At 40.4% G+C, this 14203-nt stretch overlaps 3 protein-coding genes across 7 annotated transcripts; 1 reads left to right on the forward strand and 2 right to left on the reverse strand.

Moving 5' to 3' along the window:
• Positions 1-1089: 1089 nt before the first annotated feature.
• Positions 1090-2647, forward strand: fgf1a (fibroblast growth factor 1a). The gene is made up of 3 exons (XM_073487524.1): positions 1090-1329; positions 2137-2240; positions 2447-2647. Exons 1-3 carry the CDS (start codon positions 1164-1166, stop codon positions 2645-2647), a joined length of 471 nt encoding a protein of 156 aa, XP_073343625.1. The 5' UTR covers positions 1090-1163.
• A 1482-nt stretch (positions 2648-4129) lies between these two features.
• Positions 4130-10860, reverse strand: ndfip1 (Nedd4 family interacting protein 1). The gene is made up of 8 exons (XM_073486831.1): positions 10681-10860; positions 9069-9162; positions 7933-8072; positions 7672-7759; positions 7146-7270; positions 6903-6969; positions 6685-6793; positions 4130-5756 (listed from the first exon to the last, which is right to left on the reverse strand). Exons 1-7 carry the CDS (start codon positions 10714-10716, stop codon positions 6687-6689), a joined length of 657 nt encoding a protein of 218 aa, XP_073342932.1. The 5' UTR covers positions 10717-10860; the 3' UTR covers positions 4130-5756; positions 6685-6686.
• Positions 10861-11507: 647 nt separating this feature from the next.
• gnpda1 (glucosamine-6-phosphate deaminase 1) lies at positions 11508-14129 on the reverse strand. 5 transcript variants are annotated; one of them, XM_073486932.1, is made up of 7 exons: positions 13896-14129; positions 13495-13622; positions 12912-13013; positions 12634-12816; positions 12331-12515; positions 11929-12103; positions 11508-11813 (listed from the first exon to the last, which is right to left on the reverse strand). In XM_073486932.1, exons 2-7 carry the CDS (start codon positions 13616-13618, stop codon positions 11752-11754), a joined length of 831 nt encoding a protein of 276 aa, XP_073343033.1. In that variant the 5' UTR covers positions 13619-13622; positions 13896-14129; the 3' UTR covers positions 11508-11751. The 5 variants fall into 5 exon arrangements, with proteins under 5 accessions (XP_073343033.1, XP_073343032.1, XP_073343031.1 ...); XM_073486931.1 differs by having other exon boundaries at positions 13887-14129; XM_073486930.1 differs by having other exon boundaries at positions 13705-14129.
• Positions 14130-14203: the final 74 nt, after the last annotated feature.

A 14203-nucleotide genomic window follows, 5' to 3' on the forward strand; every position in this document is an offset into this window, starting at 1 on the left:
ACTCTGTTTTGCTGTGAAGATCTGGAAAGAAATGTTTCATTTTGGGGTGAACTTATCCTTTAAGCAGTGGTGGAAGAAGTACTCAGAGCTTAAACTTTAAGCAACATTATGTAACTTATTCACCTTAAAATGACGGCTTCAAAATCATGTTGGTGGTTCAGTGTCTTGTAATATTGTGAACGGTGTCTCTGCCACTTGTTTCTACACTATGTAACTTCAGTGAGAGGGTCGGATCACAGCGTCACATACATGTTTACTTCAACATACAAGTTTACAAACTGTTACAGACCTGGGATTTACATTTACGTCAGTGGTGTTACAAAATCACTATATCAACAAAATGCCAATTTCTACATAATCTTGCTTTAAGTAAAGTGGCAATACTACAGTGTAGAAATATTGTCACAAGTTAAAGTCCTGTACTCATAATTTTACTGAAGTATTAGCATCAAACTATACTTGAAGTACTCATGCTGAACGGCCCAATTTAGCATTATGTATTATATTATTGAATTATAGTTATTGGATTTTGGATGGCCTCTCAGGGATCAATAACATCTTAAACTATAATAACATATCATGATTTATTTGTTGATTATGTTTTGTATTATTAATCAAAATCTGCGAAGTAACTAAAGTTATCAGATAAATGTTTAAAAAGTACAATATTTCCGTCTGAGATGTAGCCGGGTACAAGTATTAAAGGTGCGCTATGACAACACAGTTTCCTTTTGTTTATATGTGGCGGACCCTACCACCTTTCTAGCTTCAAACAGTGTTTCCTCTGAGAACAGCTTGTTTATTCACTTATTGAAAACATAAATATTTCTGAGGTTGCTTTATTTCCTCATTAATATTGTGAATAATAAAATCCTGAGTTTGAACTACACAGTGTCCCTTTAATAAAACTAAAGTTGTGATAAGTAGTCATGAGTGTAGGCTACAATATAAATGATCTAACTCCCCCAGTCTCTTATAAAGTTAGTGAGTTGAGGTCTCCAGGCATCAGGGATCACACAGGCGTCGGGGGCGCGCATCCAGCTCCCTGTGTGTTCTCTGCGCTCGTTCACGACCCTGCAGACACCTGACCGCTGCAGGGGACACCGCCGGCAGAGACAAGCAGCCTCCCTGTCGGCTGCTCCGCTGCGTCTCCTCGGAGCAGGATGGCGGATGAGGAGGTGTTTGCACCCGAGGATCAGGCCGTGGACAGCGGCCTGCTGCCGGACTACAGGCGGCTGACTCGGCTGTACTGCATGAATGGCGGACATCACCTCCAGATCCTGGCCGATGGGAGCGTGCAGGGCCAGAGGGATGATGGGGACGTTCACAGTAAGACCGCAGCGCACTGCGCACTTTACATCCAGGTCAGGCCTACAACATGAGGCGTTCACTTCCCGCACTAACAGGTGTGTCAGGTTCAAAGACCAGGAAGAGAGAGAGAGAGATGGGGGTGTCCGATAGATGGGGAGGAAAGTTACTGACATTTAAAAAGGAGGGTGCCACCACATTACACAATCCAGTTGTTCTGTTTTACAAAGGTGTATTTGACTTTAAAGTTCATTTTAACAGTGATGGGATGTAACTAACATTTATTAAGTACTGCAGGCAACTGAAGTACAATTTTCAGGGAGCACACTTGTACTTAACTTGAGTATTTCCATCTTCTGCTACTTTATACTTCCACACCACTATATTCATGTTTACTGTCAAATGCAGAAGAGGGAAAGCTGCTAATTCCAGCGCTCCTGGTGACGGCTTAAACTACCAAACAGACCAAGATAAGAAAAACACTTGAAGAAATGAAAGAGGCAGAGAGAGCTGCCCTGAAAAAAAGAAAGCAGTCATGCAAGTGTGGTGACGTAGAGAGGAGGGAGGGGGTGATGACAACATCGCTTACATCATTTTTAATTGGATAAGGAATAAAAGGCACAAGTACATTAAGTAGCTAGTTGTAGGACTAATTCTGTCCCTCCATCTGTCAGCTGACCAGAGGAAACAATGATGTTTGGGGCTGAAGCAGAAGTCTCAGATTTGTCCATGCCATTTTATCCCTTACCAAAACACAGCGACCTGTGATCGTAGAGGTGTATTTAGAGGGATCAGTTGTCATGTTTTCAAACCTTTTCCTCCTTTCAGCTGTTTTAAAGGTGAAAGCTGTGGACAGAGGTGTTGTGGTCATCGAGGGAACAGAGGCCGGGCGATATTTGGCCATGAGTGACGAGGGGCGACTGTACAGCTCAGTGAGTATCTACGAGAGACCTGATGACCCATGTGATAGTAAATCAGTACACTGAATACCTTCAATGATATCTGCTATAAATGATTAATCACTCACCATTATACAATCTTGATGTAAGCATTGGTGAGTGTATTTTTTAAACTTTTAACCTCAAACATCTGAAGTGCCGTCAGCTGTCGGGTCTCTTCTCTTCTGTTTATCTCTCAGCCCACTTTGACGGACGAATGTTACTTCCTGGAGAAGTTGGAGGAGAACCACTACAACACCTATCTGTCTCAGAAACATCAGGAGAAGAGCTGGTACGTAGCTCTGAAAAAGAACGGAAAACCTAAACTGGGTCCAAGGACTCACATTGGACAGAAGGCCATCTTCTTTCTGCCCCGACAGCTGCGTGAGTCCGGGGAGTGAAGACGACTCGTCTCAACACACACAGTCATACCTCAACATTTGAAGCTGCTCCAGGATGGGTTTCTTTCTGTTAAAATACACACCATCTTAGTTTATGAACATGAAGAAGAGATGTGGGAAAAAAAGAAGTCAAGATCAAATGTATGTCAGTTTTCTTTTTTCAGGATTAAGCCTTAACATTTGCACGAAAGAGGAGACTATATGTCACCGTGCAATAAGCCCTTCACATAATGGAATAAGCAACATATCCTATTTGATAAGATTTGGTCTCAGGGCCCCCAATCTGAGAAGAATATAGCCTTTAAATGTTTTATTACACAAAGTGCATGAAACCCATGATCCAAATAATCACACATTCTGTCACGGGTGGAATTACAGGGATAAATGATTCCTCTTAAATGATTTCTGCCCTGGAGCCACCTCAAGGACCCACAGATATACTATAATTATACCCTAACACCCCAGTATAGTGCAATTATAGTAAAATCCTAGTTATCTAAATTGTTTCCAGATGTCAGTGTGAAGTTTGGCCCCCGAGGCAGGAAAAAGTAATTTTTCATGTGGGTCTGGAAAGATAAGACTGCTGGAACGGCTTTAAAGGGTCATCGTGACCCACAGTAGGAAAAATGTTAAAAATGTCGTCATTTTCTCATAAACTAAAATCACTTACTTGAAAGCAAAATGACAGAAGTAACTCACTGATTGAGATTTCCCCTGTCTTAGTGGATGTCATGTGCTTCAAGTCCCTTCTAGTTAAAGTTTTCTGCAATCTACGCTCTGCTCTCCGGAGGAGACATTTTCTGCTCTGCATGTCGACATTGTCACAAGCTGAAGGCTTTCCAGCAGTTCCACTTTGCTGCCACTCGGTGCCATCAGTGTGTGAAATAGTACAGTGCACCGTTAAACAAGCTGTACATTAAGGGCTGTGGCCGGGGCTGGATCTAGACACATGCCAATGACCTCCTTACCACCAGGGGGCCCCGACAGAGGGCAAAAGACCATCAACTGCCTGCATTCAATAACATTTGACATATATTTTAAAATCTAAAAATATATATAAAACTACTACTACTTATCTTATAAGTATATGACTAACCAACTGTTAATGAATACCAAAATATACACACAGGTAAGCTAAAAACATATACCTGACTACATTAATGAGCATCCTACTACTGTTACTACTACTACTACTAATAATAATAATAATAATGTGCAGGTCATTTTGTTTACCAAATGTAAATATGTGCTTGTGGTAGGGACTAAAATAAACAAATAAACAAACAAAAACTGTCTGCCTGGTGTAATCTATCCATTTAATCCAGCCTTGGCTGTGGCTCTGTTGTCATCTTGAGCCACACAGAGATTCATAACACTAACATGTAAATAATGTAGCATTAGTAATGTCATGATATTCAACAGAGCATATATGACCACCAAGCCTTTGTGGCAGCGCAGTCAATAATCGAGACGACTCAGAAATGACGCATTAAAAGTGACATTTATTTAACACTAAACGTTTTCTGTACAGTTCCATATCAACAAAACCCCAGGGTTGCAGCTCTAAATCACATAGAAACAAGCAGAATGGGCAAAAGTATGAAGTTAACTGATGAGGCCGACCGTTCAGTTTGCCGGACCAAACGGAAGTCCATCCTTCCATCGACAACAGTGGTTAGATCTTAAAAACTGCCATGCTGTTTTCTCCACAATATAAAACAGAAACACAATCTTGCACCACTGCGTCGTTCATTACCTGTTTAATATGTCCGGGGCTTCAAACTACGACAGGAACATCCTCTGGGTTTTATTGGTTATGTACCTAAAAGTGCACCTGCATACAACATTCTTTGATATAGTTTGAATACCCACACCATAGCTAACATCTTACACCTTCTGAACCAGTTTCAAAACAAAAAATAGAAGAAAAAAAACAGACTTCCCACCCCCATCTGTCAATTAAATCTTAAGGCAAAAACCAACCTGGAAATGGAACTTGAGTTATTTATATGTTCTTTGATGATTTGAAAAATCTGAGTCAGATCATAAATAGCTGAACTTCAGATATCCAAACCTCTTTGTTATAATCACAGAGCTTTTCTGCTGAAAATGAATGAGACGCCTACTCCACTGACTCACCGAAGAGAGTCAGAAAAGGTCAAGCTCTAAATTAGCTTTTTGAAAAGACGTGAACCAGAAAATGTGCTCACATGTCTACAGAAGAAATCATGTCCAAAAAATTCAGATGTCCCTTTACTGTCAACTGAGCTGCTCTGGGGTTTGACATTTGTGGCCAGACTCAACCATCTAAGATCATATTTGTGCCCTAAATTCGATCTCCAGGGTGGATCGCTTTACCTGATTTAATGTACAACAAAACATTGAACAGGCAAAATCATAACTCCTGACATATGGTTGCAATTCTTGCACACTCCACTGACACTGTGTTTGAATCACAAGCGTGTACACTGTATTATGACAATGCCCATAATGAATCGTTTCTAACACCTTAAAAGCAGCAGACAACACTGCCCCCTCCTGGCTAAACAAAAGGGCAACACTACTTAAAGCCAACAGGTGAGTGAAATATGTGGTCATCAGCATTTACAGCCTATTGAAAGCTTTGTAAGTGTATGTGGTATCTAAAAACAGCCTATAATAGTCACAATAAAACCATGAAGTGAGATTAGTGCGGATTACAAAGTGTGTTGCATGCTATGGCAAGTCTACAGAGTGTTTTATTAATTAATACCTGTTGGCTTCAAGTGTCGCCAACACGAGACTCTCCCTATTTATTGAGGGCAGCTGCATGCTCTTATGCTACCACCAAATGATATAAGGCATTACTCATACATTACAGACAGATGTAAATAGCACTTAACATTCGCCACTAATGAGTACATTAAGGGACTATTTCTGTTAACCGTTTTTCCATTAATAAAGTTTCAAAACAAAATAAAACAAGTGATAGGATTCCTGATTATTTTATTGTCTTTATCTATAACTCATCTGGCCGATTTCTTGTTAAGTTTCTTCGTTTCAAATTTGAAACTCTTCACAGAGTTGCTGCTTGTGTTGGTCGTGTCCAGTTCTTCCACATCCAAACATCCTGAATTTGGGTTGAGGGAAGATGTAGTTTGTCAGTGGTTATGTTTACATGCACATTAACAACGCAGACTGACAAGATTAAGCCACTTCTCTCAATTTCCTGTATTTATCTACTTATCAACATGAGGATGTTGTGTGTAAACTAAGTCAACATGGATTTATACTTAATCCTAGAGTAAATAACATGAGGGTCTCTCAACCCAAGGAAATTTTCCTCTCAAGAAAAGTACTGGCAGTGATGAGATATATCTTGTGTCTTCTACAGCGTTTGTACAGGTGCTGGAAATCCTTAAAAATGACAAATTAAAGTGGTGTTTGGTTCGAAAGGTGCTTGGATTTTGGAGTAAGTGCTTAAAACTGCTAATAAATCTCTGTCTGACTCAACAGTTCGCCTTTTAGGGGAAGAAATAAAACGCTATGTTCTTAATCCACGGTGCCTATATTACCCACAGTGCCTTTCAACTGTGTAAAGTTCTGCCTGAGGTTTGGGTGTTTTATGCTAGCAGCAGCTAATGTAGCCTTGAGCCGCTAGTTTCAAGCAGAGATGTGGAACGAGTTACAGAGGTCTGGCAACTGCAAATGATGGCATTTTAGACAATTTATCAGCTTTTTTTAATTCTTTATTTACATATACAGGAGTAAACAAACTCTGATGTGTAAAATTGGTGCAGTTGCCCTTTAAATGAAGTGCAGGCGGTTCATTCGGCTGGCAGCTAAGATGTTAAACGCACAGTATGCATTTTCTGCTGCTAGAGGTCTCTCAATCAAAACAAAATATACGACATATGCACGGGATTGTGGGAATTATTGTCTTGTCCTGTTTAATGCCATCTAACAGTTAGTGTGAGGTAAGTAAGGCCAGAAATGTCCTTTCTTCTTCTGAGCATGTACATGTCTTCAATGACAAACATATCTGTGATACACCTTACCTCTAATAGATGAAGAGTACCCTTGTTCGGGGAAGAGTGGCATAGGTGGGATCAGCCAGTTTACGCACTCTGGAGTAGTTAACAAAGCCTCTGATGAACAGCATGAAGCCTGGAGGGCAAGGAAAAGATAAGTAATGCAAGAATCATTCAACATAAGATAGTTACCAATGTAACTGTGGGAAAGAATTGGAAAGGCCAAAATTATGTCTCTCACTTACCCAGGGCCAGGAACACCCACCACAACCAGTACTGCCCATCAAAGTAACCCGGGAAGTAGGTTGAAAACTGGAAGAAAAATAGGAGCTAAAACACAATTCTAAAAGTATCTGAGATCATTTTCAGATATCTAGTCTTCCTGAAGAGTAATACAGATTTGAACTAGTAATCCTACAACTTCAATCCACTGAACACCATTAAGTAGCCAAACTAAAAATGGTGAATATTTACTTAATAGCTCTTACCCTGACAATAAGAACCCATTTGATAAGGGACAGGCCAAAACCAGAGATGGCCCCGTATCGGCCGGCGGCTGATGTGGTCAAACAGAACGACAAGAAGAAGCCGATCCAGTTGAAGAGGAATGCCACTGGTGACAGACGAGAATAATCAATGAAAAGTAAACTGCCTCGGACCATAAACCCATAAATATGTTATTTTTAAAGCATGACCAATAGACATTGAAAGTTTTTTTTAAATCAAAGATGTTTGTGGGTTTTGAAGTCGTCAAACTGGCTGGCACAGATTCTCCTCCTCCTCCTCCTCCTCTCCTCTCCTGGTATTTGCATCCAATAAAGTATTTAACAGCCTTTGAAAATATGCCAAATTTTATTTAGAAAATATTATACTAGAGCTCTTTATAACTTATGGTAAGTCAAGGGAGAGAGCATATTTTTCATGTCCAGAGACTCTAATCAAGTGAAACCAAAAGTTAGTTGACTATTAAGGAAAGAAAAACTGTCCAAGTCAACCGCAGACACGATGTCTTACTGAAGAAAGTGAGCATGAAGATGCCGTCATTTCCTATTCGCAGCTGGTCAGCATCTTCAAAGTCATCCCTGGCCACAAAGTCGTCCTCCTGCACCAAAAATAAGAAGTATATAATAAATATATCACAATAACTTGCATTGATCTCCATTTTCTCCTGATGTTTTGTCTGTCTTGTCTGAAAACGTGACGTATTCGTACATGACAAGGCACTTTATGATGAGGAATATTTCTAAATGTTGTCTGAAGATTAGATTGACTTACTGTGACTCTTCCAGTAACAAGGGGGATGGCTGCCTCTTCTTTGCTTCTCTCAGCTTCATCATAGGAGGGCAAAGTGGTGGCAACACTGTAGGATGGAGGGTTGGGAAATCTTCCTCCATCTTCTTTGTATTCAAAGAAAGCTGTTGAGGTAACAAACAAATGGCTTTTCATCCATGTACAGAGGTCTTGTTTCTAAACAAACTCAAACAAAAGCACAAAAACTAAACTCAATTCTTCTAAATATAAAAAATAAACTAATAAATAAACAGCTGACAATTTAATTAAAAATCAATGGTAACAGCAGAACTCAAGGTTATCTAATGTTGATTTTTCAGCTGTCATGAGGGTGTGACTGCTGACAGACAAAAATCTACTTTCACTTCCTTTAAAAAGAGAAGCAGCTAAAGAGAAATGTAAACCAGACCGGGGGGGAGAGATGAGTTACAGCAAGACGAAACACATTAGTAGTATATGTGTCCATTAGTGTTTATGTTCTGTTCCACACAAGCCAAGACTTTTATCTGGGTCATTTGGCAGCTATCCAGAACGCTCCTTAGCGTTGTCCAAACACTAACAGCACTGAACGCGATCAATGGACTCGCACAGGAAGAGCTCAAGGCTACACCCACTTATGCAACATGTTGACCTATGCCCTCTTAAGAAGTGAGATTAGAAACATCAGAACTTTCTGAACGGCCTCTCACACCGGCTTTCCCCCCGTACATTATTCATTCTACAGCTAATAGTGTAGGACGTACAGTATGTACGTACAGAGCAGCAGATTTACAGAATTATACAGACTTATTCAAGTGTTCCTCTTCAGTACACTTGAGTTATGAGCCATTTGTACTTTATTTAGATTTCACATTGAGGTGTAGACCATGTAGGATGTGACTCTTACATACTGTCAAATTCATACTTTTATAGATTAATGAGAACTCTCACAATTTTGCTTTTGTTTCTTTAGCATGTTTCACTGCACATACTCAAATACAAAAACTGCTTTAGGATGGAAGGCTTACACTTTAAATTGAGAATCAGCATGTGGTGGCACAATCAAATAATCAGGGATTTAAATATTTCTGTTTGTTCCGAGTTATCTGACACTATGTGATGGAGCTGGGAAGGTTTCTAACCTGCATTTGCTGCAGCAATGCTGCTGTAGGGTGGTGGTGCGTCCTGGGCAGGACCCTCCTGGGATGACTGGGCCGGCTCCTCCTCATTCACCAGCTGAAGAAATGTGAATAAATTACAACAGAACTTTAGGAAATCTATGTGTTGGCTATTGTGGATGAAAAGGGTTGAAGTACTCCATGTCCTGTTGGCAATATTAAAATACAATAATGATGGGATACTAAATATTTGTCAACTGTTGCCATAATGTTTATACTGTGGTAGCTATTCTTGTAATAATTCAGGTTGGTTTAATACCAATTACGATTACAGACAATGTTGCAAATCTGCTCTCATTTGAATTTTCCAGTTGACTATATAGACCATAAATAGATGAGGGATGGGACAATAAAAGATTTCATTGCAGATTGTGGTGATTTTTCATTATCTTATGTTATTCTTATTATCTTACCTGCAAAAACAAGTTAAATCTGGTGTGTGTAAATACAAGGGATTGCAAACTAAAAAACAACAACAGGGAAAAGAGGTTACCAATATGTATTTACCCTTTATTAGTGCAGAAAGGCCTCAAGATTTATGATTTCTTTAAATTCTTTGATTGTTTTTCACACACAAAAAAGATGTGTCCTCTCTGTGATGCCATACACATATTTGTTTCCAAACAAAATGTAAGGTTAAAGTGATTCCAGTAGGATTTAGTGCAATTTCAGTTTTTATTTTCAAGCTTTAATAATTTTTGGCTGATTATTGGGATGTCGTGAACTGAAATTGTGCTGGAGAGGATAATCGTTACATTAAATTATCATATATCCTCTCATACCTAATGCAGACATTGCAATATGAAGTTACAAGTACACAGTTTGCACATCTGTTTTCTACTTAAGCCTGGTACTGAACAATCAAAATACAGATGGACTGGAGGTGCATCAGAGGGGGAAAAAAAAGGGAAACAAGCTTCAACATCAGCACTGATGTCGCATTTATTTAATGTGCTGTGCAACAAGTGGTTATGATGGACATGTCTGCATCAATTCCTTTCTCCAGACAGTTTAGGATTAGCTTCTGCACAGTAACCACTGACACATCATCAAAACTACATAGCAGCTCCAACTAACGCTACACTACAAGCTGTGCATCATGTTGACACATCATCTGCGTGTGTCGACACATGAGCAGGCTGCACCTTCACGTTAGTATTTCGATCCTGCTCTGTCTCTAGAGGTTAAGTTACTGACAGGCTCTGATCAGGACTGTCAGGTAGTATGTTATGGTTCAAGGCTGCACAAAGCAACACAACATTTCTGGTCAAGCCACCCACTGACGGTACTAGCTAGCTAATGTTACGAGTACTTAGCTGCTAAATGAAAATGGGTCACACAGACTTCAAGTTATATGTGACAAAATAATTAGTATTCATTAAATGATGCATTTCAGTAAGTGTGAGATATCTGGTTTAACATGAGCTTAAGATATGTATCGCCCACTCAGGCCCGCCCGTAAACTAATGTCGCTGTTTTCCTCTCACAGGCTAATGTTGACTGGTGTTAGCTGGTGGGCAGCTAACGCTAGCTGTTAGCTGCGTTTTAACGTGCCGACAAACTGGTAAATACACACCTCTTGGTATCTGACGTTGCTGTTTTGCTCTGCCATTGTGGAAGAGGAGCGAAATATTAAAACGTCCTCTTCTCACTTCAGATGTGCTGTAAAATAGGAATCTCGCCAACGAAGTAGCAAAGGTAACACCGCCTCCTAGTCGGCCATCTCCTTCCTTCTCCCCCTCCTGACGCCCGGACCAGAGCAGGATCTGATGCTGCGTTCAAGCGCGGTCGGATTTTTTTTTCATTGCTACCAGAAAAATGTACAAAATGTACTTCAAGTATCAAAAGTCAAAGAGTTCACTGTGCAGATGTTCACAGTTCATCTGTATATATTATATTTTACAAATACTGATGTGCAGCGTTTTGATGCTTTATATCACTGGGTAATTTATTTGTTGACGATGCATCGTAGGGTTTGCTTATAAAATCTTGAACTAAGCAGAGAGACCACCAACTGTAGCAGTAAGATTAAAAAAAAAAGTGAAGTAAAAACTATATCTTCCTCTGAAATGTAGTCGGATATAGGTATAAATATTGCATGTGCTCGAATAAATAAATAGCAGAAAATCCTAATACTGTAGTAAAATAAAGGTACCTTGAGAATGTACTGAAGTAGGGTATTTATCTTCCTATAGTAGTTATTTTCTGCCATTGACAAGAAGGACTTTGGCTTCTTTAAGGCACGATAACACAATTTGTTCAAAGGGCCATTTTGCATTTGCTTTCAACACATATCTGGAAATAGAAATTTACAAGGAGCACTTAAAGGCAACATGAATTGTTACGTGTTGTCATGTGACTTAGGGAACAGACTATTCCCAACCAAGCAAACAGATACAGATATAAAAATTAAATGCACTTTATTACAAAGAACAAATGAGAAGCAAAGCTGTATGAACAATCATCTGTAAACCTGAACAGTCTGTGCAATACCAGCACATGATTATTACTACAAGAATTAGTTGAAAATAACACCAAGCACTGCTTGATGTCCACCAATGTATCTCCACCAGAAGATAAAGGAATCACTGGAGTGTTAATTTTTGACAAATGCCTCATGAATCCACAAAGTTTTGAAGAGATCTCCTCAGTTCTTCTCTTTCCCTGAGGGGGGCGACTCCACCAGCTTGTTGTGCACGTACATCATCCCTTAAGAAGGAACAAGAATCAGCATGTTTTCTGTGATTCATGTCTGCGACCTGGGCAATTCGCCACAAGTGAATTACAGAAACTTAAGCACTGTAGCTTCGTGATTTAATCTCACCTTTGAAGTACTTCACAGTTTTGACCCGCAGCTCCAGGGTGGCGTCTTCGTCACACACAAAAACTGTCTGTGGGTGCTGCTGGAACGCAGACACTGTCCACATGTGATTCACGCCATCCTCTATGGCTTTGTATAAAGCAAATGCCTTGTGTGCTCCGGTGATGAGAATCATGACCTGAGAAGAAAGGGGAAAAAATAAATGAAATGTGACCTGTGGCCTGTTGTGCAAGGGCAACTTGCAGTTGTGTCAGGAAGATGACAATATCACTGAGCAATACAAGCTTCTGCAACTCAAAGCAAAATCCTGACAGGAAAAAATGCTGATTCCAAACATGTGGTTTAAGAAACAGAAGCAAAACACAGAAACAGGACAGATGGTCAATATTCATCCAGGCTTCTAACCTCTTTTGCGTCCATGACAGTGCCCACTCCCACAGTCAGTGCCATGGTGGGCACCTTTGAGAGATCCCCGTCAAAGAATCTTGCGTTAGCCATGATAGTGTCCTTTGCCAGGGTCTTCACCCTAGTCCTGGAAACCAGGCTTGACCCAGGCTCATTGAAGGCGATGTGGCCATCTGGTCCAATACCTGACAGGACAAGAGGAGTAGTTTAAACTTTAACAATAACTGCCAAGTCACTTGATACAAAATCTCAAATGTGTAGTTGGTTATGTCGTATTCAATAACAGCACTGTGACCTCCTGACCTCCGACAAACAGCTCGATCCCCCCGGCGGCTGTTATCTTTTCCTCAAAGGCGTCACACTCTGCCTGCAAGTCAGCAGCGTTGCCATCTAGGATGTGGGTGTTCTCTGCTTTTATGTCTATGTGCTTGAAGAAGTTATTCCACATGAAGGAGTGGTAGCTCTCAGGATGATCTCTGGGAAGCCCTACGCAGGATTTTATGACAGTTTCTTATGCAAGATCGCAGCTTTCCTCAATGTGTAATCCCTTTATGTTGGGACAAAGACCGGTGGGGACTTACCTACATATTCATCCATGTTGAACGTTTTTACATACTGGAAGGAGACTTCTCCGTTCTTGTAGTACTCGATCAGTTTCTTGTAACAACCCAGGGGGGTGCTTCCTGAAGAGAGGCAAAGGTTTACAAAGCAAAAGTGGACTCTTTCCCAAAAATGAGAGATTTTACACAATTACTCTTCTACGTTTCAGAGGAAATTGTTATATTTTTTTGCTCTGGTGGATGTATGTGATGGCTTTACTGGCTCTTTGCAATATAAAGTTTACATGCAAACATGTTATGTCACAATAATTCTGTGTTTTACAAGCTGAAACATTTAGCCAGTTCTTGCAGATCCACGCCCCACTATTATATCTTTCTATTTAACACAACTTGTACTCCTGTAAGTATATTTTAAGCATGTTTCGATGATTGGATCATACAAGTAACAGGCCTGGTGGCTATTTCCGCTGCTGACACTGAATCAGCAGATGAGGGGGGAAATATTGCTAACTTTCTCACTGTTTTACACACTGTGATACAGGATCCCCTGCACTAACTTATGAGTATAATGAACAGCTTTATGGCGCTGCAAGGCCCTACTTACCAGTGGGGAGCCCCAGGGTGAAATATCTGTCCGGGCCAGGTTTGAACATTAAAATCTTGTTTCTAATGTACTTGGCAGCCCACTCGCTTGCCTGGTCGTAGTCATTGAGGATGATCAGCTTCATCGTCCTGGAGGGGGAAAAAAGACAAGGAAATAGGAACGGGTGTCTTGTCTGAAGAAGCTCAGCCTGGAAGTAAGGACAAAACACACCTTAATCAGACTTTAGACTCATCAAGGTAACTACATTAAATCAGACCACTGTTCATTGAGGTGGCTAAACAAGCTTCCAGAAAGACTGTGACAACTTTGACGCAACCGCAGCGTGCGAGCAAAACTTTCACCGTAGTATCAGACTCCGAATAAAACACAAAGAAAATAGTTATTGCACACACCTATTATACCTTGGACTATGTGTAGCTTTTACTCGCAGCAGACAGGATCTGGATGGATCATGTGATTCCTGCTTTCGGATGCAAACAGCGCTCACCGCGGAGGTGACGTTTACTGAACTTGCGCTCAGCTAATGTTAGCCAGCAGGCTAAGTAGCTAGCTCAGTTATTTTACCCGAGAAATGGAAGCGAAAAAAAATCCCGTGTTGCCTGTTTAGGCGTATATAAAATGGCGAAAACGGCTCTGTCGAGTTAATTACACCTTTTAAAAACATCACAGCTGTATGTTTAGTGGCGTACATGTGTCAAGAGCTAGCATG

Source organism: Pagrus major, chromosome 18 (assembly GCF_040436345.1).
Source record: "Pagrus major chromosome 18, Pma_NU_1.0".
Lineage (NCBI taxonomy): Eukaryota > Metazoa > Chordata > Actinopteri > Spariformes > Sparidae > Pagrus > Pagrus major.